Source organism: Stomoxys calcitrans, chromosome 3 (genome assembly GCF_963082655.1).
Source record: "Stomoxys calcitrans chromosome 3, idStoCalc2.1, whole genome shotgun sequence".
NCBI lineage: Eukaryota > Metazoa > Arthropoda > Insecta > Diptera > Muscidae > Stomoxys > Stomoxys calcitrans.
Window position 1 is genome coordinate 67921021 of NC_081554.1, and position 27614 is coordinate 67948634.

Below are 27614 nucleotides of genomic sequence, written 5' to 3' on the forward strand. Positions count from 1 at the left end.
ATCGAAATAGGATGAAAAAAATGCTCCTTTTATAGGTTCATTCCACAATATCGGGAGATCGGTATATATGGCAGCTATATTCAAATATGGTCCGATTTGTACCACATTTGACAGGAATGGGTAGGTATCTACCAGAACAAATTTCAACGAATTCCGGTAATAAATGGATCTTTTATGGCCTCAATGCCCTATATCGGGAGATCGGGTGGTCGATTTATGGGACAGCTATATCCAAATGTAGTCCGATCTGAATCACACTTCACTGAAATGAATGAAGTGGTCAATTAGAACAAACTGTGCCAAATTTCATCGAAATCGGATGAAAAATTACCAATTTGTTGCCTCCAGACTGGAGATCGATCTATATAGCAACTACATATATCCGATCCGATCCGATCCGATTTTATGAGAACAGAAGGTTAGGTTTACATACAAAGAATACGAAATCATCAAAATTTTTTTGAAAAATGTTTTTATACCCAAGATATCTGCAAAAATATAAATACCCACCTTTTGGGGTAGCCGAGTTGGTAGCGTGCTTGGATTACCAGTGCAGGGGTCGTGGGTTCGATTACCGCCAGAAGCCTTGGTCTGTCGCTACTGTGGTATCACAATGGACTAAAAATTGTCTAAGTGAGTCTGTTAAGGACTGCCACGTCTGTTAAGGACTGCCACTGCTTACCTAACCTAACCTTGGGTATAAATGGGTAAATACCCGGGTAATTACCCAATTTACCGGGTAAATACCTTTTGGGTATTTACCCATCGTCCATCTCTAGTAATAGGTAGTTTCAATAGAAACACTCTCCGATAAAAATTCGGAGTCAAGATATGGAACCACATAAAATATTCACCCTTATTCCCGTTGTCGAAGGCGAAAATCGACAGCAATCCTAGTCGAAGTGATTTTACCATTTCGTGGTATTCTGCAAATTATTCGGCTTCGACAGTTTGATGATATAGAAACATATTGTGAAAAATAAAAAATAATATAAAAGTAGGTTCCATACTCTTTCGACAAACAGGCGCGCTGTAGTTTAGATCGTTTTCATCAAATTTGACAGTCGAATTCCACTTATGTGATACCAAAAATGTAAACGAATTTTCGCCTTCGACAACTATAATACCATTTTGTAAAAATTTCGACATTCGACCACGCCATTGCCTATCGGAATAAGGGTATTTAGTGGCATTTTTTATCCAAAACAACTTTTACTACAATGATGAAAAAAACCAAACCAAAGGGAAAACAAAACGTCGGACTGATGAGTCGAATATTTCGAGCGCTAACTGCACAAAGATGTTATTGACGATGTTAAGACATTTCCATTAAAGTCTTACCAAAGACAAAATTTCAATAAAATTTAAAGCCAAAATTTTCATTATTTCTCTAAAGACACGTTAATGGGTTATACCTCGAGTTTCCGGAGAGGAAATACTGGGATGGATAAATCTCGGCTTTCCCTGAATCTTCTCTATTTGGGCGGAGGTAGCGAAGCAAAAGTTTCATTGAATTTGGAAGTCATATGCGTTTCTGGAGGGTATGCCGTCATTCAGGTGAAGTCTAGGCTATCTTGAAAACTCTTGAACAATTTATGCTCCTGCATGGAGACGCTGATCGGACCATGTCTTCTCTATACTACGAAGCGCCGAATTTGGACGGAAGCAGCAAGACAGAAGTTTCATTGAGTTTGGAAACCATATGAGTTTCTTCTTTCAGGCGGAGTCTAGGCGATCTTGATAACTCTTTAATAATTAATGCTCCTGCATGAAGACGCTAATCAGTCCATGTCTTTTCTATATTACGAAGCTCCGAATTTGGACGGAAGCAGCGAGACAGAATTTTCATTGAGTTTGGAAGCCATATGCGTTTCTGGAGGGTGTACCGTCTTTCAGGCGGAGTCTAGACGATCTTAAAAACCCTTAAACCATTTATGCTCCTACATGGAGACACTGATCGGTCAATGTGTTCTCTATATTGCGAAGGGTCGAATTTGGACTGAGGCAGCGACGCAGAAGTTTCATTGAGTTTAATGTATCCGCCACATGGATTTCTTCGATCTGATGCCGCATTTTCTTGGCCGAATTCCTCCTTAAATTTGCCAGTCTCTTTGGAGTATCTTTGTTCTTATGTGTGTGGTTTTGTCGGCCAGAGGGCCCCAAAGACCTTGCAGACCTCTCATACATACCGAGTTTAACAATCGTTGTTGTTGTAGCAGTGTGTTATACACTGAGGCGGCAGCTCTTGCCAATGAAAAACTCCATCGGGTTAATCTGGTACGTACAGCCGGCTGCCACGGGATTGGTAATACGCTTTTACTTCCCCATTGACACAGTTTGTGTTCAATCGTTTCAACTTTTGTTGTTGTTGTTGTTGTAGCAGTGTGCTGTACACTGAGGTGGCAGCCCTTGCCGATGAAGGACTTCATTGCGTCAATCCGGTACCTACAACCGGCTGCCATGGGATTGATAAGCATTCATCGTCTTCACATAGTCTTATGTATCCATTAATCAGACATCTATACTTTAAGGCCGAAGTTTAGCAAGTGGGGCACTGAAAGACTTTGCCGACCGCATACTCTTCCGATTTTATTAATCGTTCAATCCCAGCGCATGTAATTATTTGTTTTACAAGTATACTATAACTGGCTTTAAAAATTTCTTAAAACATTGTCACAAATTGCTTGATGATCTTAAATTGACTTCAACAACAGTCATTACGAATTCTTTAAAAATATGAAATGAAGAAAAAAAAAATTAAAGGAAATGTTGCCTCAATCTAGAATTTTTAACCCAACATCTATCTCTGTAGCTCCACTACTCATTTTATCTCTCACTTCAGAAAGTAGTTGATTGCCCTATTTTCATTGCTCTTTCTAACTTTTGTACAAAGTCGTTAATCTCAGTTTTAAATTCAATGTTATTTCCATGAAGAAAATGGGTGTGGCTAAAATTCATAATCAATCTTTCAATGCTTTGGTGTTCATCTAAGCCATCAGCCAATTATTAAACATTATTTACAAATATTGGGAGGACTCCTTCGAGTGGCTACAACCATTTGCATTAAAAAACACCATGTTGCATTTGTTTAAAGTGATTGATTTAATTTTGAAATTTGGCAGAAAATTTGAAAACAAAAAAAAAAATGCAGTTTCATTTATACCATTCCCCTGTCGTTTGGCGTATGAGGAAAATATATGTATGTATGTAATGGTGTGTGTGTGTGTGGTTTATAGCCAGTTTTAGTATTTTTGTGTAGCATTATGAGTTTCTCTAAGTGTTCATATTTGTTTGAATATTATTACAAATTAATGCTATATTTAGTTTGATTATTTTGCTTGAATTGTTCAATGTTTTTGTGTTTTTTGTTTTCATTTCATGTGGGTTTTTAATATTTTTTCGATTTGTTTTTTATGAAATAACGCTTAAGGACTAAAATTAAAATGGAAACTTAACTAAATACTTGCTTCATATTTCAAATATTCTTTGTGGTTGTTTGTTTTTGCTAGTAGCACTACAACTTACATGTCGATATAAAATGAAAAGCATCAAAATTGCATTGCAATTTTGGAAACTTTGTTTTAATTACCTACTGCCACTGTCACTTCGATTGCAGAAACATCTGAACCAGCAACGACAACGGAAGATGTTGATGATGGGATTTCATCCACTACCGTTGGTGGTGCTTCAGCTGTAGGAGTTTCTTCGGCTGCTGAAGCTGCTTCTTCCACTGCAGCAGATTTTTCTATTACAGCAGCTTCTTCTAATGCAGGAGCTTCTTCTGCAGTTGTTGCTGTCTTATCTGTAGCTGCTGCTGTCTCATCTTTGTCTGTTGATATCTTATCCGTATCAGCTGAGATTTCTTCTACAGTAGGTGTTTGTTCTTCTTCTTCTTTACCTTCTTCGGTAGACATATCATCATCTTTCACTGTTGATTTTTCGTCAACTAGCGTTTCATTTGGTGCAAGTGTGGTTGGTGTTTCTGCCACAGTTGGTGTTGAGGTTTTTGTCATCGTTGGTGTTTCCTCCAACGCTTCTGTAGTCTCTTTAACCATTGATGTTTTACCGGCAGCAGGTAATACTGCATTGATAGTATTGACGACTCCCTCATCGGTGTCCATTTGTTCTACCCTGGGCTCCTCTTGTTCCTGTATTTCTAGCTGTGGCAATACATCCGAATTTACAGATGTTGAAGGCAATGTTATTGCTAAATCTATCATTGGTTCAGCTGGTCTTAATGTAGAAGCAGATGATGCTGTTAATGGCAATTCTGATGGTAAACATACCGATGTTGTAGATGTTGATGCCGGTTGCAATGGTGGTGGTGCTGGCAGCTTGGTAGGACCAGCTTCATTCAGTGTTGCACTTATAACTGTGGGAGCAGGGGTCAAAGGTGGTGGCTCTGTCAAATTTGCATAGACCGAACATGTTTTATGGGCAGCTTCGCTATTTGATGCTGCTGGGGCTGTACTATATGGCGACGATATATTGTACAGTGTATCATTACCACTTATATTGGTTGCAGGAATAGTAGTAGTAGTAGTAGTACTTGTGCTGCACGCAGAACTAGATGAGCTAATATTTTGAGATACTGCCACCAAAGCTGTATTAGCATTGCGATTATGTTGTAATAAATCATTAATTTGTGATAATCTCGAGGAACTTGCTAACGGCGTTGACAGACTTATAAAACTTGTTCCGACATCAGTGTCCATGGTTGTGGGGGGACCAGCCTTTGTGCATGATGGTGCTGTGGTTGTCTCCACTGTTGTCAATGTATTCACACTATGATGATAACCACCACTTGCTTCAGTTGTTGTAGCCGCACCGAAGGGTGGAATCGAGGGTACAGCACATGAACTGTAATTGTTTGGTGTAGAATTCAGACTGGTGGAAATTGGATTTATATACGATGACGTTGATGAACCACTGTTGTGATAGGAATTATAACTGGGCACCTGTAAAGACAAAGAATAGAACAAAAAGAAATATTTTAAAAATCTCGTAAAGGGGAATTTTGGAGAAGTGTTAGAATGGCAGAGAAAACGGAAGAAACTGTATTGTAGCGATTCAGGAAACAATGTGCTACATACAGTAGCAAATTACTCCTCATAATGCAGTTCCGAAAAGTCTATTAGCTTTGCAATTCAATTACAATTTTCTACTCAAAAAAATCGATTAAATTAGTCGTCAAAAGCAGTTCCACTTTAGGTTCTCATTTCTTTGAGACCTTAGGATTGTTTTATTTACTGCATCAATGTGGTGGCTATCTTCATGCAGTGAGCAAACTCAACATTATAGACTACTATAGAATGGCGGTCCTGTTTTCATTCGTTTTTATTGTTGTAGCCATCTTCGACAAGCTCCCTTTAAGAAGGGTCGTTCTGGTGCATAGAACCGATTTGGTGCTTTGGTTTCCCCTTCATTTTTTAAACCAATCTAGTCATTCCGTCTGTAACACCCCGGAATATTGATCTGCGACTCAATCTAATAAAAATTAAATTGTGTTTGTTTGTCTGTTCCGTATAGACTCAAAAAAGGGGGTACTATATTTTTTGATACCGGAAGGGGAAGGGCGGGCCCTCCCCCTTACCCCAATTTTCAGAAACACCAGATTTTGGAGATGGGTGGTGCGATTTAAGTGAAATTTTGTATGCTCTATTATAGCAATCTAAAAACAAAAATTTGGTATCCAAATTTCGGGTGGGGTGCCCACCCCAAAAACCACCATAAATATATAGATATATATGAGTAAAAAACGTATCCGATATAGAATTTTAGGACCAAGTGTTAGAGGACCTCCATAGGGCCCAAAACACCCCTAAATCTGACAAAATTTTGTGTGCTCTATTACAACAACCTAAAAACAAAAATGTGGTATCCAAATATCGGGTGGGTGCCTAAGAGGGCCGCCCCACCCCAAAAACCACCATATATATATATATATATATATATATATATATATATATATATATAGACTAATCACGACAATATGGAACTCAAATGAAAGGTATTTATGAGTAAAAAACGTATCCGATATAAAATTTTAGGACCAAGTGTTAGAGGACCTCCATAGGGCCAAAAACACCCCTAAATCTGACATATATATCGACCATGACAATATGGCGCTCAAATAAAAGGTTTTTAAGAGTAGAATACGAAACTGATATCTGAATTTGGGACCAAGGGTTTGGAAGGGCGACCTTCCACCAAAACATCCCTCCCCCCCAGGACAAATTTACCGACCATAGCTCAAAATGGGGCTCAAATTAACAGTCTTTGGGAGTAGAGCACATATCTGATATCAATATTAGGGAGAAATCGTCTTTGGGGCCTCCCCACCCCCCAAATAGGGGGATATTTTAGAGTAGAACACCTATGTGATATATATATTTTTAGGGCCAAGTCTTCAGTGGCCCCCCACACACCAAAAAGGGGGTATTTTAGAGTAGAACACGAATGTGATACATATTTTCAGAACCAAGTCACTCAGTGCCCACCACAGAAAAAGAATTTAATAATCAATTTTGGGCCCAAGTATTTGGGGGAAGCCTCATCCCATAAACTCCCCTAAAAATGTAATTTTGCCCATTACCATTCCATTAAGGAACAAGGGCAAACATCTCACATGTCAATGAGTGCTGTCCGATTTATGTTAAAGCTCAATGATAAGGGTCCTCCTTTTATAGCCGATTCCGAACGGCGTGCCGCAGAGCGACACCTCTTTAAGGAGAAGTTTTAAGATGGCAAAGTACCTCACAAATGTCGTCAGCACTAGGAGGGGATAACCACCGCTGAAAATTTTTTTCCTGATGGTCTCGCCAGGATTCGAATTCAGGCGTTCGGCGTCATAGGCGGACATGCTAACCTTTGCGATAGGTTGACCTCCTTAAAATCCCCTCCTAAATAAATGGTATTCGAGAGTAGAACACGATGCTAATCCTTTTTAGGGCTAAGTGTCCGTCCGTCTATCGAAATCGCTAAAGCACCCGAACACGGAAATTCATATAGTTTGTTGGGGATTGTAAATGGACCATGTTGTTTAGATTTGGATATAGCTCCCATATAAACTGGTGTTTCGTCTTGACTTCTTGAGCCACAGGAAGCTATAAATGTTGCTGTTGTAGCACTACCTTTCGTCTGCTTGGTTCTCTGGAAATTAATAACCCGAAGGTTCAATTTTTGCCTGATTTGGCGAAATTTGATACGTAAAGTACAACTATGACCTTTAACTAATTTCACCGGCACGGGATAGCTGTGAGCACCGCACAGACTGGAATAATTTGGTTCGATCTGTGTGGTGTTCAGTGCAGTCACGTGAAGCTTAGCTGCGAGCTACTGGGCGCGTCCACAGGTTGGGGATAGAGAAATGCTCTATACGGAGTAGCTGCAACGGCAGTCGCGGACGGTCCGCGGTATCGAGCGGAGAGTCTCAGTGAGAGGACGGGCGGCACCGGCTCTTGCACAAGTACTAAGTGCCTATGATGCTCGGGTTATTGGCGCCTTTAAATAACCAGTGGCCTGTTCCTGCGGTGGTCGGTCCTTTGGACCGGAACGAGCTTGCTCACCTACAGGAGCTTGACGAGGATCTCCAACTCCACATGAAAATTTGGCTACAACAACTAATTTCATTTTGTGTGTGTACTAGAACGTAGCATGTTTTTACTTGTTTGATCTACATTCGACAGTCGCACATGTTTAAGAGTATTTTAAGCTAAGTTTGGTGTTCTTGGAAAACTAAAACAACTTTGCGGGTAATCCCAGGCTAGGCTATGATATTGAGGCAGTCTCCACTCAACTACTTACTTAGACAATTTGGTCCATTGTGATATTGCTACCAGAACAACAAAAAGTAGAATGTTGTACAGATTGTTGGATGCCTGTCATCAGGCAGACAACATATTTCTGATTTGGCGGAATTTGATACGAAGAGTACAACTATGACCTTCAACTAATTTCATTTTGTGTAAATGTGTACTATAACTTAGCATGTTTTTACTTCTTTGATCCACTGATGTACACCGTACTATGGTGTATCCCGTTTTGTTGTTGTTGTTGTAGCAGTGTGTTGTACACTGAAGCGGCAACTCTTGCCGATGAAGAACTTCATCAAGTCAATCCTGTACGCACAACTGGCTGCCATGGGATTGACTCTCTTCTCTTCTAGGGCGAACACAATGAACCTAAGGTCACCGAGGGAAGTGGCTAGCAACTGTGGCTTTTAGTCGCCCGTGGAGGACGTATTCGAAAACTAACCCAACTTTTTCTATAGACTGTAAAAAGTTTTCTTGGTTTGAAACATCTTAAAACACTTCGATATATGTAATATAGGTATTTTACTATGCTGCATAAATCAAAGTTCAATCTAAAGAGCAAATGTCCAAGCTGAAATTATGGAACAGTAATATAGAAAAAAGTTAACATCAGATGTGAGTGGCGCGCGTGCGGTGTATTTTTGCTTATAGCCATTTAACTTAGAAATAATACAACTGAAGTCTAGTAGAGTTAACGCATAACAGTTCAAATAACGCCAGCAAAATTAGTGGAAGAAGCAAAAAATTCGTTAATAACCACTCACGTTTGGAAGAGCATAAACTCAAATGTATGTAAATCCGTGGAGAGGTAGATGTCATCTTTTACATCTTAATACTGACAATTTAGAAAATGATCGAATATATTAATCAGTAGCGACCCATTCTATAACATGATTGATTGCGGGCCTTGAAAGAAAATTGGACAATCACAATGAATCGAAAAATTTAATAGCAAAAGGATAATTGACAACTCTCTCAAAAAATACATTACCAACTATTGTTTTTTATCATTTACTTCCACTCACCTGTGTTTGGACATTTCCATAACTCATGTTATGATGATGGTACGTTGGAACCGGAATTAATTCACCATATGACGATGACGCTACAGTGCCGCCCACTGCACTACCGCTACTGAATAAACTCGTATCTAGACTATCCATGCCATAAGAAGTTGAAGCAGCTGCAGATGATGTAGAAGCACCACCACCCATATCAATTGAACTGGGTTGCCCATATAGACCACTGGTATTGGAAGGTGCTTGCTGATGATAAAAAGTGCTACCCGAACTTAGTTGATGCATCTCTGACGAACTGTTGTAAGCCGGAGATGCATAGCCAGAACTGTAGTTGGATTGTGGCTGCAAATGTGATTGATAGTACGAAGTTGCTGTTGCTGTGACCGTTGGCATGACGGTGGCAGGTGAATAGGGATTTTGCTGCTGTCGGTTCTCCATTTCAAGGCGCATCAGTGTGTGTATGAAATGAGTACGAACTCGTGCCGGGTTAAATTCAACTCGGCCAATTGTATTGCCGCATGCATCTCTTGAGCAACCACAGGGAAACATGTCACGATCAACTTGACATTTGATGCCGGATTGTGAACAGGAGCATGTTTCTGGATCGCAGAAATCACGACATGAACAACCACACACCTCACGACTATTACGTATGTCTCGACACTCCACCTTTTCACTGGGATCGATTTTACGAATACCCGCTGCTTTTAGGATTGTTCGCCTTTGCTTAGGCGACACGGGTTGCAAGAAACCATTTGATTCTCCATCAAGATCCGAGCCACTTCCTTCGCTTAGATAATCCTCCTCGGACTCTTCGCTGTCATCGCTCGATGAGCCACGAGGATTTATTTCTTGTAGCTGCATACGATGTGCACGCCTCAACTCCGCTGCGTGTTCGGCTAGTGTAAGAGTTTTAAAGCCTACATGTCGCGCTCCCATGCCCAGAGTACAACCGCCAGCTGAAGGCACACAACTAAATCCTTGCTGTCTTGGAAAATAATAGACTTGTACGTTGTCAAAATTTATTGAACGCTTTGGTTTCTTGTGCACACTGCCACCACTTAATGAAGAAGACATTGAACTGCTGGACAAAGACGAAGTAATATTTCTAAGTGTGTCAACAACATCGTCATCGTCGACTTCTAAACGACGTTTGAGATTTGAACGCAATGGTTTGCGTGGCGAAGGAAGCATTTCTTTTTCTTTTCCGGCATTCGTATGACTCTGACCATCAGTAAGGGGCGATTGTGCAGGAGTTATCGCAGACGATGTCATATTGTGGTGACTTGTATCCACCAGGCTAGTATTAGTTGTATGCAATGCTGAAGTTTCGCTACCCAGTCCAGAGTCAGAACCCTCGCCATTGCGTTCTTCCTTTTCGGGGGTTTCGCTGTCCTGACTTGGCGTCTTAGTTGGATTTGTGTTACTACACGAGGGTTGTTCACTTCTTTGTGCAGGTTCATTTCTCAACCATAGCAGATCATCATCGGCAGCTGTTGTGGTGGTCGTAGTGGTGTCTTCGTCCTGAGATTGTCCACTTGTATTAAGTAAATTCAATTCTTGCAAAGCGGAAATTTTGTCGGCAGCAAATGCTTCCTGGTCCTCACAAGCAATGGCTAAAGGATCATCACTTGTATTGGCAGTGTCTATACTATCCGTGTTTAGCATGGTGTTATTTTCTGGGGTATTGTAACTAATGACCACTACTTCGCTGTCTGTTTAGAGAAAAAAAAAAGAAAGAAAACAGAATCGAATAGTTTGTTAGAACTGCAAAAACAAAACTCTGTCCTATGAAATGACGTACAAAAAAAGGGATCTATGATTTCAAAATCTATATAAGAAGAAATTTCCAATTTATACTGAAATTTCAATTTATTCAACGCCTTCTTGTCGTACAAAGTATTATAAAAATGTATCGGGTAAAGAGTGTGCTGGACGTTTTTCCTACCATTTAGTATCAAATTGACTAGGGCAACTTATAGGCAACGCCTTAGAACCGATTCCTGACGAAGATATTACATATATAACCCGCAAGTCTAATTGAGGTTAAAGGGAGCAGGTGAGAGTATTTTAAGCCATGGCTGAGTTTGATGTACTTGGATAACTAAAACAACTTTGCGGGTCATCACAGGGAGGACATCGCCAACACGTCCCTCCAGCCAGGCCTGAAATGCTGGGTCGCGAATTATCCGTGTGGTAGCCAGTCATTTTTGATAAGAAGTCGAAGCACCTTAGAGTGAAACAGGGAGTTCCCCAAGGCGGAGTGATATCTCCGGCATTGTTTAACCTCTACCTATCCTCCATTCCTCCCCTTCAGACGGCATAGAGATCGTATCATATGCGGACGATTGTACGATCATGGCATCAGGCCCCCACCCATTATTAACATCAGCGATAGGTTGAACGTTTAACTTAACGGACTTGCCTCATATTTCGCTGCAAGAAATCTGATATCTGCCACCAAATCTTCAGCCACATTTTTCACTAAATAGCTACCGGGTGAATGAAAACGACCGCCTCCCATTGCACCTGAAGAAATTTACCTCCCTCGGCAAACCATAGTAGTTCTGGCTCAATTACGTTCCGGCAGTTGCAGCCGCCTCCACTCCTACAGAGCAAGGATTGATGCAAGACGTATGTCCCGATTGTAACCAGGAACCACACGATACACTTCACCTGTTTAACCGCCCAGCCAGACCAACTCGACTCAGACCTAGATCCCTATGGACGCACCCCATTTTAGTCTGGATCTTCACACTGAAAGTTGTAGAGATTATTGGAATATGTTGGTATGCCTAATGACAGGCCGGAAACCGGATCTTAATTAAATACTGAGTGCCTATCATGCTCGATATGACTAGGCGTGTTTTTGGCGCCATTAAATAACCAATGACAATCGCGTTTCCGCAGCGATCGATCCTATGGACAGGAACGAGCTTACTCATATTCATGAGTTCACATGCAATGTGGCTACAATAACAACAGCATAATCCCAGTAATTTTGATCATATAGCGGTTCAGACGATATGATTTACACGTTGCCTGTAATACCAGGCATTGTATGAAAGATAACACCTAGATCTTCCTTATCCTTTAAACTGTGATTTTGGCTTCAGTGCAGTCGTCATGCACATACTAGCAATTCTTTCGATCCGACTAAATATTGTGTCATCCACCAGATCATTGGGATGAATATGAACACAACGCGGGTCGGAACTCTAAACTGCGATTTGAATGGTGTTCATCGTCGTAACGAGAAACTCAGCTGAGAACTACCATGCGCGTTCATCCAAATATGGTCCGATCTGGATGATATTCATCAAAAAGGTGTTCAGGGTTACTAAAGCTCTCTGATTCAAATTTCAACGGATGAAAAATGCTCCTTTTATAGGCTCAATATTCTGTATCGGGAAATCGATCTATATGACAGCTATATCCAAATATGGTCCGATCTGGACAATATTCAATAAAAAGATTTAAAGGTGTACCAAAGCTCACCTTTTTTAAATTTCATAAAATCGGATGGAAAATATGACTTGTATGAGCCCAATACCCTATATCGGGATATCGGTCTGTATGGCAGCTATATCCAAATTTTATCCGATTTAAACCATATTTAGAATGAGTAGGGGTCAATCAAAATTCACTGTGCCAAATTTCATCGAAATCGGATGAAAAATACTCTTCTTATGAGTTCAATGGCAGCTGTATCCAAATATGGTCCGATCTAGGCCACATTCAACAAATAGTTGTAGTGGTCTGCTCTGGACCACATTGGGTAGGGGTTCACCTGTACTCACTGTGCCAATTTTCATCGAAGTCGGGTAATAAATGGACACTTTATGGGCCTAATATCCTATATCCGAAGTTCAGACGGTCGGACTATAGGAAAGCTATAACCAAATATAATCCGATCTGGACCACACTTTATAGAAATGGGTAGGAGTCTATCAGAACTCACTGTGCCAAATTTCATCGATATTAGATGAAAAATTACCAATTTAATGCCTCAAGACTTTAAGTCTGGATATCGTTTTATATAGCGGCTATATATAATTAAGTTCCGATTTTATGAGGTTTATATACAAAAAATACGAAATCATCAACAATTTTGTGCAAAAGTTTTTATACCCAAGATATCTGCAAAAATACGTTTTAGGTATTTACCCATCACCCTTCTCTAGATATGACGAAAGGAGTTATTGGCGTCTTAAACAAACCAATGGCAAAACAATCCTGCGGCGGGCTTTGGTATAGAGTCATGGGAGGGTCGAGACTGGTTGGGAGATCTAAATGGTTTTGGCAATCAACTTGGATATCCGGGCCATCAAATAGCAATGGGGAACGAGTCGCCCGACAAGATGGCCAGGAATGAATCGCTGATGAGCGCCAATCGTGCAATTAATTGAATGAATCTTCTGCAGTAACCGAATGTTTAGTGAGACAGAACGTCACTTATCTTAGAACTGAGAAAGCAAAACCACGGGCAGCAGATAGGACCCTTGAATGTTTATTGCAACGTCAGATCTTTCAAAAACACATGAGAAGGCGGACCTCCACATGGTCTGTTATGACGAGAAGGAGTTCGAGGCGTCAAGCACTTTTTGGATTAACTCATCTTTTTTGCATGCATTTCCTTACGGCAGTTTGGCCACTCTGCTATCGTTTTCATCGAGCCTGGCGTCAAAGTTAATGCGACTTATTATGAGGAAAATTTTGGAAGCTGCTTTAGGGCTGTTGGCATGCAAACATTTCGTTTGTACACTATGGATTTACCAACAAGACCAGACACCTTCACATAAAGGACGTGTTTGCCAAGAGGGCTAAAAATTCATATTGCCTAGTTTATTTCGTCCACATGGATGGATGGACTTTTCTATTGAGGTCATTTTAGAGATCAAGGTAAGGGACAAAAAAATATGCGTTGAATAAAGCCATTTTACGGGAATGTGATGAATGGATTTTGAAATTTTAATTACTTTCACACATTTTTGTCAAACAATTTGCCGCCTTAAGATGACTTCCCTGTACTGCCTTAAGATGACTTCGTCAAAAGCCAATCCGTAGGAAAATTCGATCTGGTTTATTTATGAAAGAGCGTATGTAAGCCTATAAACTATTTTATGATGCGTGAGTGATTTTCCACTCACGAGCCAAAAATGTTCCTCACGCACGACTTCTTTATGTCGACTCACGTTCACGCACAACTCACGAGACAATCGCGACTCGCGAGAATATCACGATTCAAGAGTGATTTTCCACTCACGCTCATGAGCTAAAAATGTTACGCACGACTTTTTTATGTCGACTCGCGTTCACTCACGAGACAAATACGACTCACGAGGATCTCACGACTTACGAGAACACTCACGACTCACAGTTAAACAAATATTTTTTAATGATTTTTTTCGTTACTTTTTTAAACTTTAGTCCGGATTTTCTCGTGAGTCGTGGGTGTCTCGTGAGCATTATTTGATTCACGCACACGCACAATCACGCGACTGGATTAGGATCTCACTCGCGAATCACGCGTGATTTACAATTCAACTGCAAACTTCTAAGAGGATGAATTCTAATCTTGTTAGTGGTCAACACTTTAATTGATTAGCCCTAACGATCTGATAATATCACATGTTTAACATACAATTATAGAATTTTGTCTAGCACCTGTTACAAATTTGTGTCTTGTGTTACTTACCTGGAAATGTATCCAAATCTAAGTATGTTTCCCCCGTATCCTCATCTTCCGCCGAAACGGACGACATTGTTTCGGCCATTTCCTCGGCTTCATCTTCATTCTCTGAGTCGACTGTTACAATTTTATCACTACTTTCATTAATTTTATCACTTCCACTACCACTCGTATCGAATGAAATATCTTGTGTTTTATCTTTGTCTTCTTCTTCAGCCTTTTCTTCTTTCTCATTATTATTAATAGAACTGTTGTATTCTGTATTGCCTTCATCGCAACTGTTTTCCTTTGCTTCCTGAGCGCTATCCACTGAGCAATCTTTTGCAGATTTATCAAAATGTGAGCCGTTATTCAGTGGCGACGATGTAACCACTTCCGTCGGATCGTGTCGAAAATCTTCTAACTCATCATCGGTTGGTGTAGCTATGGCCTTATCGCGATTAAAGTCATGACTTATAACAACACTGCGTTCCGGAGATTTTCTAAGCTCCAATATTTCTTTACCTCTGCTGGAAACATCTTTGACAGGTTTCTTTAACATAATACTACTTTCAATTTGCGACTCAATATCATCGTCTTCTGAATCTGAATTTCCCAGCATAGAAGCATCTTTTTGTGGCAATGTTTCCGGTTCAGTTATTTGGGAAGATGAAGGAGAAGACACTGACTTTGTGCTGGTGGTAGCTTGCGTTAATTCTGATTCTGATTGTGGTATTGCATGTTTGGGTTTCTCTTTGCTAACGTCCTGGGTATTGCTTAAAACTCTCTCATCATTTGACACTGCCACTTTAGAGTGGTTATCACTTTGTAGCTCTAAATTGTCTGCAGTTTCCATTTTTACGATTCCTTCAGTTGCTGCTGGTGTATTCGATCCAAAATTGGCATTCTTTTGTATGTATGTAATTAGGTTTTTTATGGGTGTAAACATTATCCAATTGTACTATAAATGTTCTGGGTTTTTTTTTTTGTGCGTCTGCAATCAATTCTTATGGTTTATGCTTTTCTAGGAAAGCAGACGCACTTTTCTCACTGCTTTAGACTGCTTTGGTCTAGAGTTTTTATGTTCCAAAAAATATGATTTAAGCAACATTGGTAGCTGAAAGCAGAGAGGCAAATTAGTAATCTCATAAAAATAGGAAAAATAAAAACTATCAGATATGAGGGATAGAGTGGGTGATTCAATGTAGCTCCTATTTTAAGAATGAAATATAAACTTGGCAAAGTAGTTATGTAAGATTATTGTATAAAAAAGAATTCACAAAGTTGTCCACCGTGGCGCATAGTTTAGTATGTATGCCTAAGTTTAAATGCCTGAGTTACGCTCTCGCTACTTTTCGCAAGACTTGCCGGACCTTCAGCCCCATATCAGATTCATTGAATGTTCAGAAACTATTTATATGACTAAACCTATGTATTTTTATGACGTATGTATGCCTAAGTTTGAATGCCCGAGTTATACTCTCCCTAATGCTAGCAAGACTTGCCGGACCTTCTGCCATGGCAGAATTCTACAAAGTGGCAGCGATACGTCATTTAGATTTGGCTATAAAGCCATGCTGCAAGGTCTATATATAAGAAATGGGTCAATCCGATGGCAGCCCGTTGTATGTACCGGATTGACACGATGAATTCCTTCATCGGCAAGGGCTGCCGCCTCAGTGTACCACACACTGCTACTACAACAACATAATAAATGGGTGTATTTATACATATAAGAAATCGTATTTATACATATAAGAAATCGTCTTTGGTTATGAATGTCCACATTTACAGGGACATTATTCACAAGAGAATGTTAAAAATCTACTTATTTGACGAACATCTAAAGCCACTCGCTACTTCCGGCTTCTTACCAAAAAATTCCAACCACCAACTCTGGCGTATCTAATAAGAAATTCTGAAGGCCACCGTAGCGCAGAAGTTAGCATGTCCACCTATAACGCTGAAGGCCTGGGTTCGAATTCTGGCGAGACCATCAGAAAAAAATTCATCAGCTGTGGTTTTCTCCTCCTAATGCTGGCAACAATTTTTAGGTACTGTGCCATGTAAAACATCTCTCCAAAGAGGTGTCGCACTGCGGCACGTCGTTCCGACTCGGCCATGAAAAGGAGGCCCCTTATCATTGAGCTTAAACTTGAATCGGACTGCACTCATTGATATGTGAGAAGTTTGTTCTCTCTGTTCCTTAGTGGAATGTTCATGGGCAAAATTTGCAATTTCCCATGAAAAATTCTACATGTTCAAATATTGAATGAAACATTGGGTTTGGGGACCACTATCGATGTAACACATTTGGCGACGTAATAGCAGCTGTACTGAACTCAAGCTCCCTGCCGATGGCAATTGTCACAAGTTAGCGCGGACAAAGCCACAAATTTTGAGCTAGGCATCAGCATGGATTACCTAAACTGCAAAGCAAGACAACTGTTTTGCTCTTCACCACACATATAAGCCGAGATCTCAATCTCAAGCAGTTGCACTGAACTCAAGCTCCCAGCCTATGGCAATTGTCACAAGTTTACGTGGACAAAGCCACAAATTTTGAGCTAAGCATTAGCATGGATTACGTAAACTACAAAGCAAGACAACTGTTTTGCTCATCCTCACCTCACATATAAGCCGAGATCTCGGTCAGCGTGCCATAGGACTGGAATTTTTAAACATTGCCAGCACATCCCTCCAAACAGAAATGTTGCATTGTGATATGGACTTCACAAGGTGGAAAAATATATCCAGTATTGTTACCACCTCTGCGTATCATGCTGTGCGATTTTCGCAGAAGCCAACCAAATCAATATCTCGCGGATACGCAACCATTGCCCAGAGACCCCAGGTAGAATCTTCATGAACTGGAGAGAGTTTTAGCTCTACAAAAATAAAGGGCCTCTAGATGGAGCAGCGTATCAGTTAGTTTGACCTAGCAAATGAAAGTCTTTCTTGGAGACAACGCATGCGACAACGTATCGAACAGAGAGTCTTAGTGAGAGAGGCGGGTGGTAGGTGCTCTTGCATAAATACTGGGAGTCTATGATGCTCGATATGAAAAGGCGAGTTATTGGCGCCTTTAAATAACCAATGGCCATTAGGTTCTCGCGGAACGAGCTTGCTTACCTATAGGAGCCAGACGAGGATCGCCAACTCCACATATAGACATGTGGCTACAACAACAACAACGCGTCCCTCATAACTTTTGACACGGCTAGATGGCCTCAGGTTTTTACGACGATCACGAATATATGTACTTTATAGGGTCAGAAAAGGATATTTCGATGTGTGCAAACAGTGGTGGGTATAAAAAAAACATCCCAAAAGAACATGTAGCCTGAAAAATAAAGCAAATCTCAAGGTAGTCGTCAAAAAAACCTTAAGTGGATAGCCTAATAATAGCAATATGAAGCGCAAATGAAAGGTTTATTAGGGTAGACCACAAATTTGATGATAAGTTTAGGATAAGCCATAAGAAATTTTTACTCTGGACTGTAAACGAGCGCATAGCGAATGGATGCTTGGGTGGTCTAGTTTTTGTGTTAAAGAATCCAGAGAGACCAATTATTAAATAATTTTATGCAAAGAAAGATAAAGAACTTAACAACTAATTTTCAGGTCGTAATAAAAATAGGCAATAAAAATGCATATACACATAGACCTTAAAAACCTTTTGCCATGGTTGCGGTTATAGAATAAACGTTGTATTTCATAGTACTTTTGCGGCCAAAACTTGGTAACCGCTTCTCATTTCACAAATCGCGAAGTACACTTTTACAAACGAAGCCACCTTATATGTTTTTGGCTTTCTCAATACCTATCGAATGCGTATAACCAAATTTATTTCTTATCACAATATTTAATTCTTATCAACTTTCTAATAATCATGAAAAGAAAAAATGCATTAAGTATGAAAGTTTGTTGTTACTATTTGAACAGGAGCTAGCATGCTTCAATAATCGCAAAGGCATTTCATAATTTTACCCCAAGATATGAGGAACATTTATTTTAATATTTGCTGCCTAATGCTTTTAACATCTTTTGCCCCACAAGTTTGCTAATGGAAATTTCGCTAGAGCTGCGTACCGGGTTTAGGGTAAATTTGCAATTTTCATTGTCCAGTTTTTCTTATATACACTCTCTCTCTTATGGTATACTCTCTGAAGCCAGTCCAATCGGCCTTCTTATAATTGATAAAAGTCCGGCGCTCAGTGGTTATGAAGTCGGGTGGTCGGTCGATGGTGAGAATTATGAGGAGACCACCTGACCCCAAAGAGATGACGGCTTGCCAGGATACGTCACCTAGGGGAGAATGCCATGACGAGTGATGCGCATTGAAGTCCCCTAGAACCAGACGATTATGGCCAGATAGCAACCCACTTGTGTCGGGGTTGTAAGCCTGGCCATGAATCGGGACACAGCTACCAACCGGCGGTATATACACGTTATATAGCTCTATCTCGGCAGTACCAGACCTGATTGCTATCCCCATGCATTCCATGTAGGGTTCACTAGCGTCAAGCGCAGGCGAGATAGGTCTATACTGCACGGAATGGTGTATTCCCCCCACCTCCATTCCTTGAGCGATCCTTACGTAACACATTGTAACCGTGACAACTGTGCAAGAGGTGTTGGTCAGCTTTGTCTCCTGGATCGCTGCGACCAATATGCTCTTCCGACTCATAAAGTCCACGATCTCATCGATCTTGCCACGAAGTCCGTTGCAGTTTAACTGCAGGAACGATACACTTTCCGGCACTAGCCTGGCAATATTAGGGCTAGGATGCTGCCGTTGCGTAAATTGCCGTACGGGAGAGGTCGAGGGGGTCACATAGTCCGACGACGACGCTTGTGACCCACTGCTGGCTATGTTCGTACAGCACCTTGCGACATAGCCAGTATGACTATACTCCCGTAGTGAAGTGAGGCCAGAGCAAGATCGGAAATGTACCCACTCCATGCACCGGTTACACCTCACCGACATCGACCGATGATGAAGGCGGTTCTGGCAAACTGAAAAGAACCAGGGTTCGGGGTTTTTTTCAATCCCGACACGGACCAGAAGCGTGCGGAGAAGGCACTCCGGGATGTGCCTCTCCCATGACGAAAAAAAAAACGAACACGTACACTGAGGCGGCAGCCCTTGCCGATGAGGATTCCATCGGGTCAATCCGGTGCGGCTGCCATGGGATTGGCGATATATGAACCAACTTTGATAGACCTCGACCTATGTTGGCCTTTTGTTAAAGAAAGTAAAAGCGTGCTAAGTTCAGCCGGCCGAATCGCTTTTGTCGAGGTCTTTTCCCGATATCTCTTTTTAGGCTAACAAAGGATAAAAGAAAAGAATTGGTTTTATATTGAAGGTCATGGGAGAAACCGTTGTACAAAATTTCACCCAAATTGGATAATAATTACGCCCTCTGGAGGCTCAAGAAGACAAGATCCCAGATCGGTTTAAATGGCAACTATATCAGGTTATGCATCGATTTGAACCATGTTTGACACCGTTGTTAGAATTCATAACAAAACACCTCATGCAAAATTTCAGCCAAATCGGATAAGAATTGCTCCCTCTAGTGGCTCAAGAATCAAGATGCAAAATCGGTCTATATGGCAGCTATATCAGGTTATAGACCGATTTAAAGCTTACTTAGCACAGTTGTTGGAAGTCGTCACTTAACACGTCGTGCAAAATTTCAGCCAAATCCGATAGGAATTGCGCCTACTAGACGCTCAAGAAGTCAAGACCCCAGATAGGTTTATATGACAGCTATATCTGGTTATGGACCGATTTCAACCATACTTGGCACAGTTGCTGGAAGTCATAATAAAACACCTCATGCTAAATTTCAACCAAATCTGATAATATTTAATTGTGCTCTCCGGTGTCTCAAGAAATCAAAATCCAAGATCGGTTTATATGGCAACTATATCAAAACATGGACCGATATAACCCATTTACAATCCCAACCGACCTACACTAATAAGAAGTATTTGTACGAAATTTCAAGCGGCTAGCTTTACTCCTTCGAAAATTAGCATGCTTTCGACAGACAGATGGACGGACATTGCTAGATCGACTTAAAATGCCATGACGATCAAGAATATATATTCTTTATGGCATAAAGAATACATGACGAAACTAGTATACCCCTATCTTATGGTGGAGGGTATAAAAATAAGTGCAAATAGTCCTAAAATGAGTGTGCAAAACAAAAGCAACGCTTTATAGTTTTAACATAGGTGAACAAAATTTAAGGATTTTAATGGAATTTTTATGAACAATTTTGTTCTAGGAATTTTGTGAGCAAGGAGTTTAGGCAATGAAATTTTAATAGCATGTTCGGTTTTTACACGAGTGACCTTATCTCAGCTACTGCTAGATTATTTCCCAGTAAGGAGATTCCAATATAATGGATCTAACTTGTGTTTCCAAATATTTTTAACACAACTTAATACAGTTTTTGCTAATCTGAATAAATAATGAATAACTTTTTAAAGAGAAATACTTTTTAGGACGCAAAGACTTGCAGGTGCTAATTTTTCTGGTCTTAATCTTCGACACTTTTACTGGAAAATTACTAAATAGAAACATGTTTTTAAATTAAATTAAGAGCTCGTTCATGTTAATGACATACTGCACAGCCTTCCACCCAATTGTATCATTATTGCTCCCACTCTATATTTGGTCTGCCCATGCTCTGCAATTCAATGTGTGAGAGCAGTGCTAATACCAAGCTCACACCAGCTTATTCGAATTGCAGATTTGCTGCTGGCCGATGGTCGGATTCAGCGCAGGATTTGGCGCATTGTAAATATCTGGTCCAGGGTGGAATAACCAGGTCTAAAGCCGCATAGGGCCCATTAACTTTTGGTTTTAATCTTTTACACAGTACGCTCGAGAGTAACTTGTATGCGATGGGGAGGAGACTTATACATCTATAGTTAGCACATTCCGTCTTGTCTCCTTAATTCTGTACAGGCTGAGGTTCCAATCATTGAGTTTGCGTTCTTTTAGCCAAATTGCGCAGACAAGCTGATGCATACGCCTTATCAGCGTGTCGCCTCCGGTCTTAAATAGTTCAGCGGGTTACCCTTCGGCTCCTGCTGCCTTGTTGTTCTTCAGTCAGGTCACTGCTACTGGACCTCATTCTGACTAGGAGGTTAACATTCCATACCATCATCAGGGATTGGTTCTGCGGTATACTCTTCGCCGCCAACGTTGGACAATAGCAGTTGGATAAAATGTTCATTCCATATCCCCAGCATGCTTACTGTGTCAGTTACCAGATTTCCTTCTTTGTCTCTGCAGGAGGATGTGCCTGCACCAAAGCCATCGGTTTGGTGTTCTTTGTTAGAATTTCCGGACTTCATTCTGACTCCTGTACATCTCAATTCGCTCACATATATTGGTGCTTTATCCGAATCTGAGCCCATTTTTTCGAAATTCAATAGGATTCGTCTCTAGGTCAAACAACATGCTTGCAATAAATTTGAAGACGATCAGACGAAAATTGCGATTAATACTTTGTACTCAATTAACATGTAGAGACAGATGGACATAGCTTAATCGATTCAGAAAGTGGTTCTGAGTCGATCAATTTACTTATCAATGAGTCTAGCTCTCCTCCGTCTGGGTGTTACAAACAAATGCACTAAGTTATAATACCCTGTACCACTGTAGTGGTGTATAATGATCCTCGCCCTAACAGGAAAACGAATTAAAAATGTTGAAGAAGGTGAATTGGTGCCAAGCACTGGAAAATAAAATTGAAAGTGGGAGACGCCCATTGAGCGTTGTATAGCGTATTATAAACCGTTTTATGCTACCGGGCTCACAAAAACATCATAAATGAAGGTGACAGACCGCGAACAAACACTGGGCCTCAATGAAGGCCAACCGATAATAAGGATCATTAAAACATTCTTACGTGACTGCAAAATCTCTCAAAACAGATAAACAGTCCAGGCATGGGATAACATTGAGCTCCAAACTTGTGGTATTCTTCGTTATCACGAGAAGCTGAGTTGAGAGATACAGTGGAATGCTCCGTTCACGAAGTAGCTGCAACTACAGTGGCAGACAATCAGCGAAATCGACTGGAGAGTCTCAGTAAGAGGTCGACTCTTGCTTTAACACCGAGTGTCTGTGATTCTCGATATGACAAGGGAACTATTCGCGGCACTCTTGCCACTATGGGGCGGATTAAGTAATCGGCTTGTTGTGCGCTCTAAATACGATTCATTCATTCTTGCAGATGTCATATAGCTGGCGAGACCACACTGCCTGTGCATAACCTACCACTGACCGGCCAATTTCCGGTACGTACAACCGGCTGCCATGGGATTGATCACCCCAAGCGCTGCCGACAAGTGTCTTGAGGACCTTGTTTCCATTTCTGAACTAATCGCAGATTGCAGTGGCGTGTGTGAAGAATTAACAAGAGCTATCAAATATAACACCAAGTATCTTGGACCACTTAATGGTCGGAATTGTCACTCCATCGACCATCAAATTCAGCTCCCTACCCACCTCATGCGTGTATGTGGCTGAAGATTTGGAGGGAGATATCTTCAGATCTGTTGCAGCGAAATAAGAGGCAAGTTCGTTGAGGTAGACGTTTAACCTATCGGAAATGTCACCAATGGGTGGGGGATGATGCTATGATCACACAATCGTTCGCATATGATACGATCTCTATGCTCAGTGTAGATTCTGTCGGGGCCCAACGCCTTAGATGACTTGGCGCCACGGATGATATTTTTAACCTCGTCCACGGCAATTTATGATGCCTGTTCATTGTCTCGGAGACCACCGACACGACGAATGTTTTACCTCCGTGCATTGTCACTCTCGAGATGCTTAATAGATTGACGGTTAAGCAACCTGGGGCATCTCTTCGGGTCAGTCACAGTTACGTCGCCAAAAGTGACTGAGATTCTGTCATCCCTTCTTCCGAGGTTCATCAGTGACTTAACAGTATACCACAGCTTGCCTAAACCGGTACATAAGTTACATTGTTCCAATTTTCCAGACACGAATTCCGCTTATGTTCGTTGACTACCCTGTTTATTTCCAGATTCATCTTGCTGATTCTGTGGTTAGTGGGTTGCTTGCAACGAATCACATCAAGCTCGTCGGCAAATACCACAGCCTGCGCCGGGAAATTGGACCCAACTACAAACACGCTGTATAGCTCCATCTCGGCAGTACTAGACTTGACAACACACCATGTAGAGGCGCCAGGCGGGCGGGATGGATCTATGCTGTACAGAATGGTGTATCACGAAGGTCAATTCCCCACCGCTACTCCGTTGTTGTTTTGTAACCACATTTGTATGTGGAGGTGATATTCCTAGTCAAGCTCCATATGTGAGCAAGCTCGTTCTGGTCCATAGAACGATCGCCTTGGGAACGTTATTGTCATTGGTAATTTAAAGGCCCCAATAACTCGCCTTGTAATGTCGAGTATCATAGCCACTCTGTATTTGGACGGTAAGAGACGGCGCCTGTCGGCCTCTCACTGGCACTCTCCATTCGATATCGCTGATTATTCGCGACTGTAGACGCAACCACTCCGTATATCCCACTATCCGCATCCAGTGGACGAGCGGGTGGCTCTAAGCTGAGCTTCTCGTAATGACGATGAACACACGTAGATCGGAACTGAGAGTTCCAACCCTTGTGGTGCTCATGTTGTTGTAATTGTAGCAGTGTGTTGCACATTGAGGTGGCAGGCCTTGCCGATGAAAAACTTCATCGGTTTAATCTGGTGCGTACAACCGGCTGCCATGTGATTGATCGTAACTGAGAGTTCCAACCCGTGTGGTGCTCATAGTTATCCCGTGCCGGCGGGAAATTAAGTAGAATGGGCAAATATCTTCAGCACTTTTTAACCTCAGCACGATGTTGTTGTAGCCACATTTACATGTGGAGTTGGCAGTCCGCGCTAAGCTCTTATAGGTAAGCAAGCTCCTTCCGGTATATACGACCGATCACGACGGGAAAATGATGACCATTGTTTATTTAAAGGCGCCAATAACTCGCCTTACCGTAACGAGCATCATAGGCACTTAGTATTTAAGCAAGAGCCGTTGCTGTACGGCCTCTCACTGCGACTCTCCACTCCATACCGTTGATTGTCCGCGTCTGCAGTCTGCAGCTACTCCGCATGGAGCATTTTACTTCCCGCTACCTGTGGGTGGCAGGGAGCCCGGTAGCTCCTTGCTAAGCTTTTCGTGATAACGAAGAGCACCACACAGATTAAAGTTCAAAGTTTCAGCCTGTGTGATGCTTACAGTTATTCCGTGTTGGGAGCATTCTACGATGCCATGGCCCTGTGTCCGGGTATTTCGTCAAAAGGGATTCCCCCCAGGTACGGAGAGAGGCTCATATCATCATTCTGAAGTTCTGAATGAATAGGCTGACTGAACGATGGTCTGATCGTTGAGTCTCTTCATAGTCCGTCTTGTTGTCGTTGTAGCCACATGTCTATATGTGGAGGTGGCAATCCTCATCTAGCTCCTATAGGTGAGAAAGCTCCCATAGCAGCCGGTTGTATGTACCGGATTGACCCAATGAAGTCTTTCATCGGCAAGGGCTGCCACCTCAGTGTACAACACGTTGTTAGAACAACAACAGCAAGCTCGTTTCGGTCCAAAGGACCGATCGCCGTCGCATTGATTATTTAAAGGCGCCAACAACTCGCCTTTCGAATCGAGCATCATAGGCACTCAATATTTATGCAAGAGCCGACGCCACTTGGAGGCCACCGTAGCGCAGAGGTTAGCATGTCCGCCTATGACGCTGAACGCCTGGGTTCGAATCCTGGCAGGAACATCAGAAAAATTTTCAGCGGTGGTTATCCCCTCCTAATGCTGGCGATATTTGTGAGGTACTTTGCCATGTAAAAACTTCTCCCAAAAGAGGTGTCGCTCTGCGGCACGCCGTTCGGAGTCGGCTATAAAAAGGAGGTCCCTTATCACTAAGCTTAAAATTGAATCGGACAGCACTCAATGTGTTTGTGAGAAGTTTGCGCCAGTTCCTTAATGGTATGTCCATTGGCACATTTTGCCGGCGCCACCCGGCCTCTCACTGAGACTCTCCACTCCATACCGCTGATTGTCCGCGACTGCAATTGCATCTACTCCGTATTGAGCATTCCACTATCTCGCAACGTGTGGACGCGCCCGGAAGCTCCAGCTAAGCTTCTTGTGATAGCAATGAACACCACACAGAAGTTCCAGCCTGTGTGATGCTCAAAGTTCCAGCCTGTGTGGTGCTCATAGTTATCCCCTGCTGGGTGTACGTTTTGTTCCCTACTTTTGTGTTTTGTGCTTTGATTACCTTTTCCCTTCTATTGTTTCCGCGGCTTTAGCTCCTTACAATGTGAATCTCCATTCGTTTTTATGGTATCCTTTTTCCCTTGTACCCTCGTCTTAGGCGCCCACAATGGAGGTTGTTAAACCTAACCTAGCCATGTACAACTTTTTTAAGAAAAGCTGTCGCTGAGAGTTAGGACTGGCGTATAAATTCGAGGTCTCTTATCATTGAGCTTAAAATTTACCCACTCAATGGAACATAGGAAGAAAAAAAATACTCTGGAGGCCACCGTAGCGCAGAGGTTAGCATGTCCGCCTATGACGCTGAACGCCTGGGTTCGAATCCTGGCAATATCATCGGAAAAAATTTTCAGCGGTGGTTTTCCCCTCCTAATGCTGGCAACACTGCGGCACGCCGTTCGGACTCGGCTATTAAAAGGAGGTCCTTTATCATTGAGCTTAAAAATTAAATCGGACTGCACTCATTGATATGTGAGAAGATTGCCCCTGTTCCTTAGTGGAATGTTCATGGGAAAAATTTACAATTTGCACTTGCTGTCTCTCTATTCCATGATCACAGAAAAATTTCTAAACACGAAAACTGTTTTTAGGTGTAGGACAAAGCAATAAAACAAATTAATCAAAAGTAAAACTGGCATTTGAGGTAAAATCTTTTTAATCCGGGACGATTATAATATTGTTTTAAACACCGGCTCCTGCTCAAGGAAGAATATGGAATAAATGCAATATACATAGCATTACAGGAAAATAACTACACAGTGAGTGACAAAGCAAGATTAAAGATTCACTTAAGGAAATTTGATTACACGGATTTATAGCTTACATCACATATTTCCATAAGTTTTTTTTTACAATAAGTTTCATAAAGACTGACATTTTTATATACATTTTCTATTACCTTCCATAGCCGGAATACCAAAAGAAAAATTAACTAAAAACATAAATATAAACCAAATAAGAATTTAACAAAAAAAAATATTTTGCTTTCATCGTTTTACCTTTTCTTTAATAATATTTTGCACGGAAAAATTGGTAACTGGTGAATTAGGCCAACAAGAAGAGGACAAGGGTTGACTCCCTTCTTTGGATGCTTCTGGATTATTTTTGTTGGTTGCAATCTATCATCCTTGCGTGCAATAAAACGGTGGTGTTCTCGATCTTCCTTAGTTACACTTTATCAATGGACGACGGACGTTTCAACTGTTGGACCCGCGACGCGCTATACCGTGGAGTGGGGTGTAGCCAGTGTTCGCTGCGGCAAGAGCAACAACAAATGGTAAATGCACCTCTAGGCTTCTTGAGTACGTATACGCAATGAGAGCCACATACCACATACACAGTAGACGACTCTGACGACAGCGACGAGATGTATGAAAATGCTGTATGCGAATTTGCGTATGTATGTTTTGACAACTTTCCCGACAGGAGCGAGCGCGTCCCAACTAAAATCTATCGGTTCAAGCTAATCTACTAAATTGCGCGGTGTTTCTTTTCAGTTTGAAGTTCTTAAGTATTGCTACATTTTCATTTTAATTGACCTTTTTTGGTAATGTAAAAATTTGTTCTCATTTTAAGCATTGCTTTAAGACAAAATACCATGGATTCCTTTACGGTTTTTTTTCAACCTTGTCTTGAAAGAAAATGTGAGATATAATTTTTTGAAATTTTCTTTTTTTTTTTTTTTGTTCGCGACAACACAGAACTTTTTTTTCTTTCACTTGGTTTTTCAACAACAGATTTTTGCGTGATTTTTTCACCGTT

General features: G+C 41.3%; 2 protein-coding genes across 2 annotated transcripts in view; both read right to left on the reverse strand.

Moving 5' to 3' along the window:
• Positions 1-27614, reverse strand: part of LOC106086208 (aspartate--tRNA ligase, mitochondrial) — a 340688-nt gene that overhangs the window by 250414 nt on the left and 62660 nt on the right. The window lies entirely within an intron of this gene.
• On the reverse strand, positions 3084-27525 carry LOC106086131 (uncharacterized). Its single transcript, XM_059365362.1, has 5 exons — positions 26852-27525; positions 26752-26784; positions 14532-15621; positions 8840-10548; positions 3084-4958 (listed from the first exon to the last, which is right to left on the reverse strand). Exons 3-5 carry the CDS (start codon positions 15451-15453, stop codon positions 3582-3584), a joined length of 4008 nt encoding a protein of 1335 aa, XP_059221345.1. The 5' UTR covers positions 15454-15621; positions 26752-26784; positions 26852-27525; the 3' UTR covers positions 3084-3581.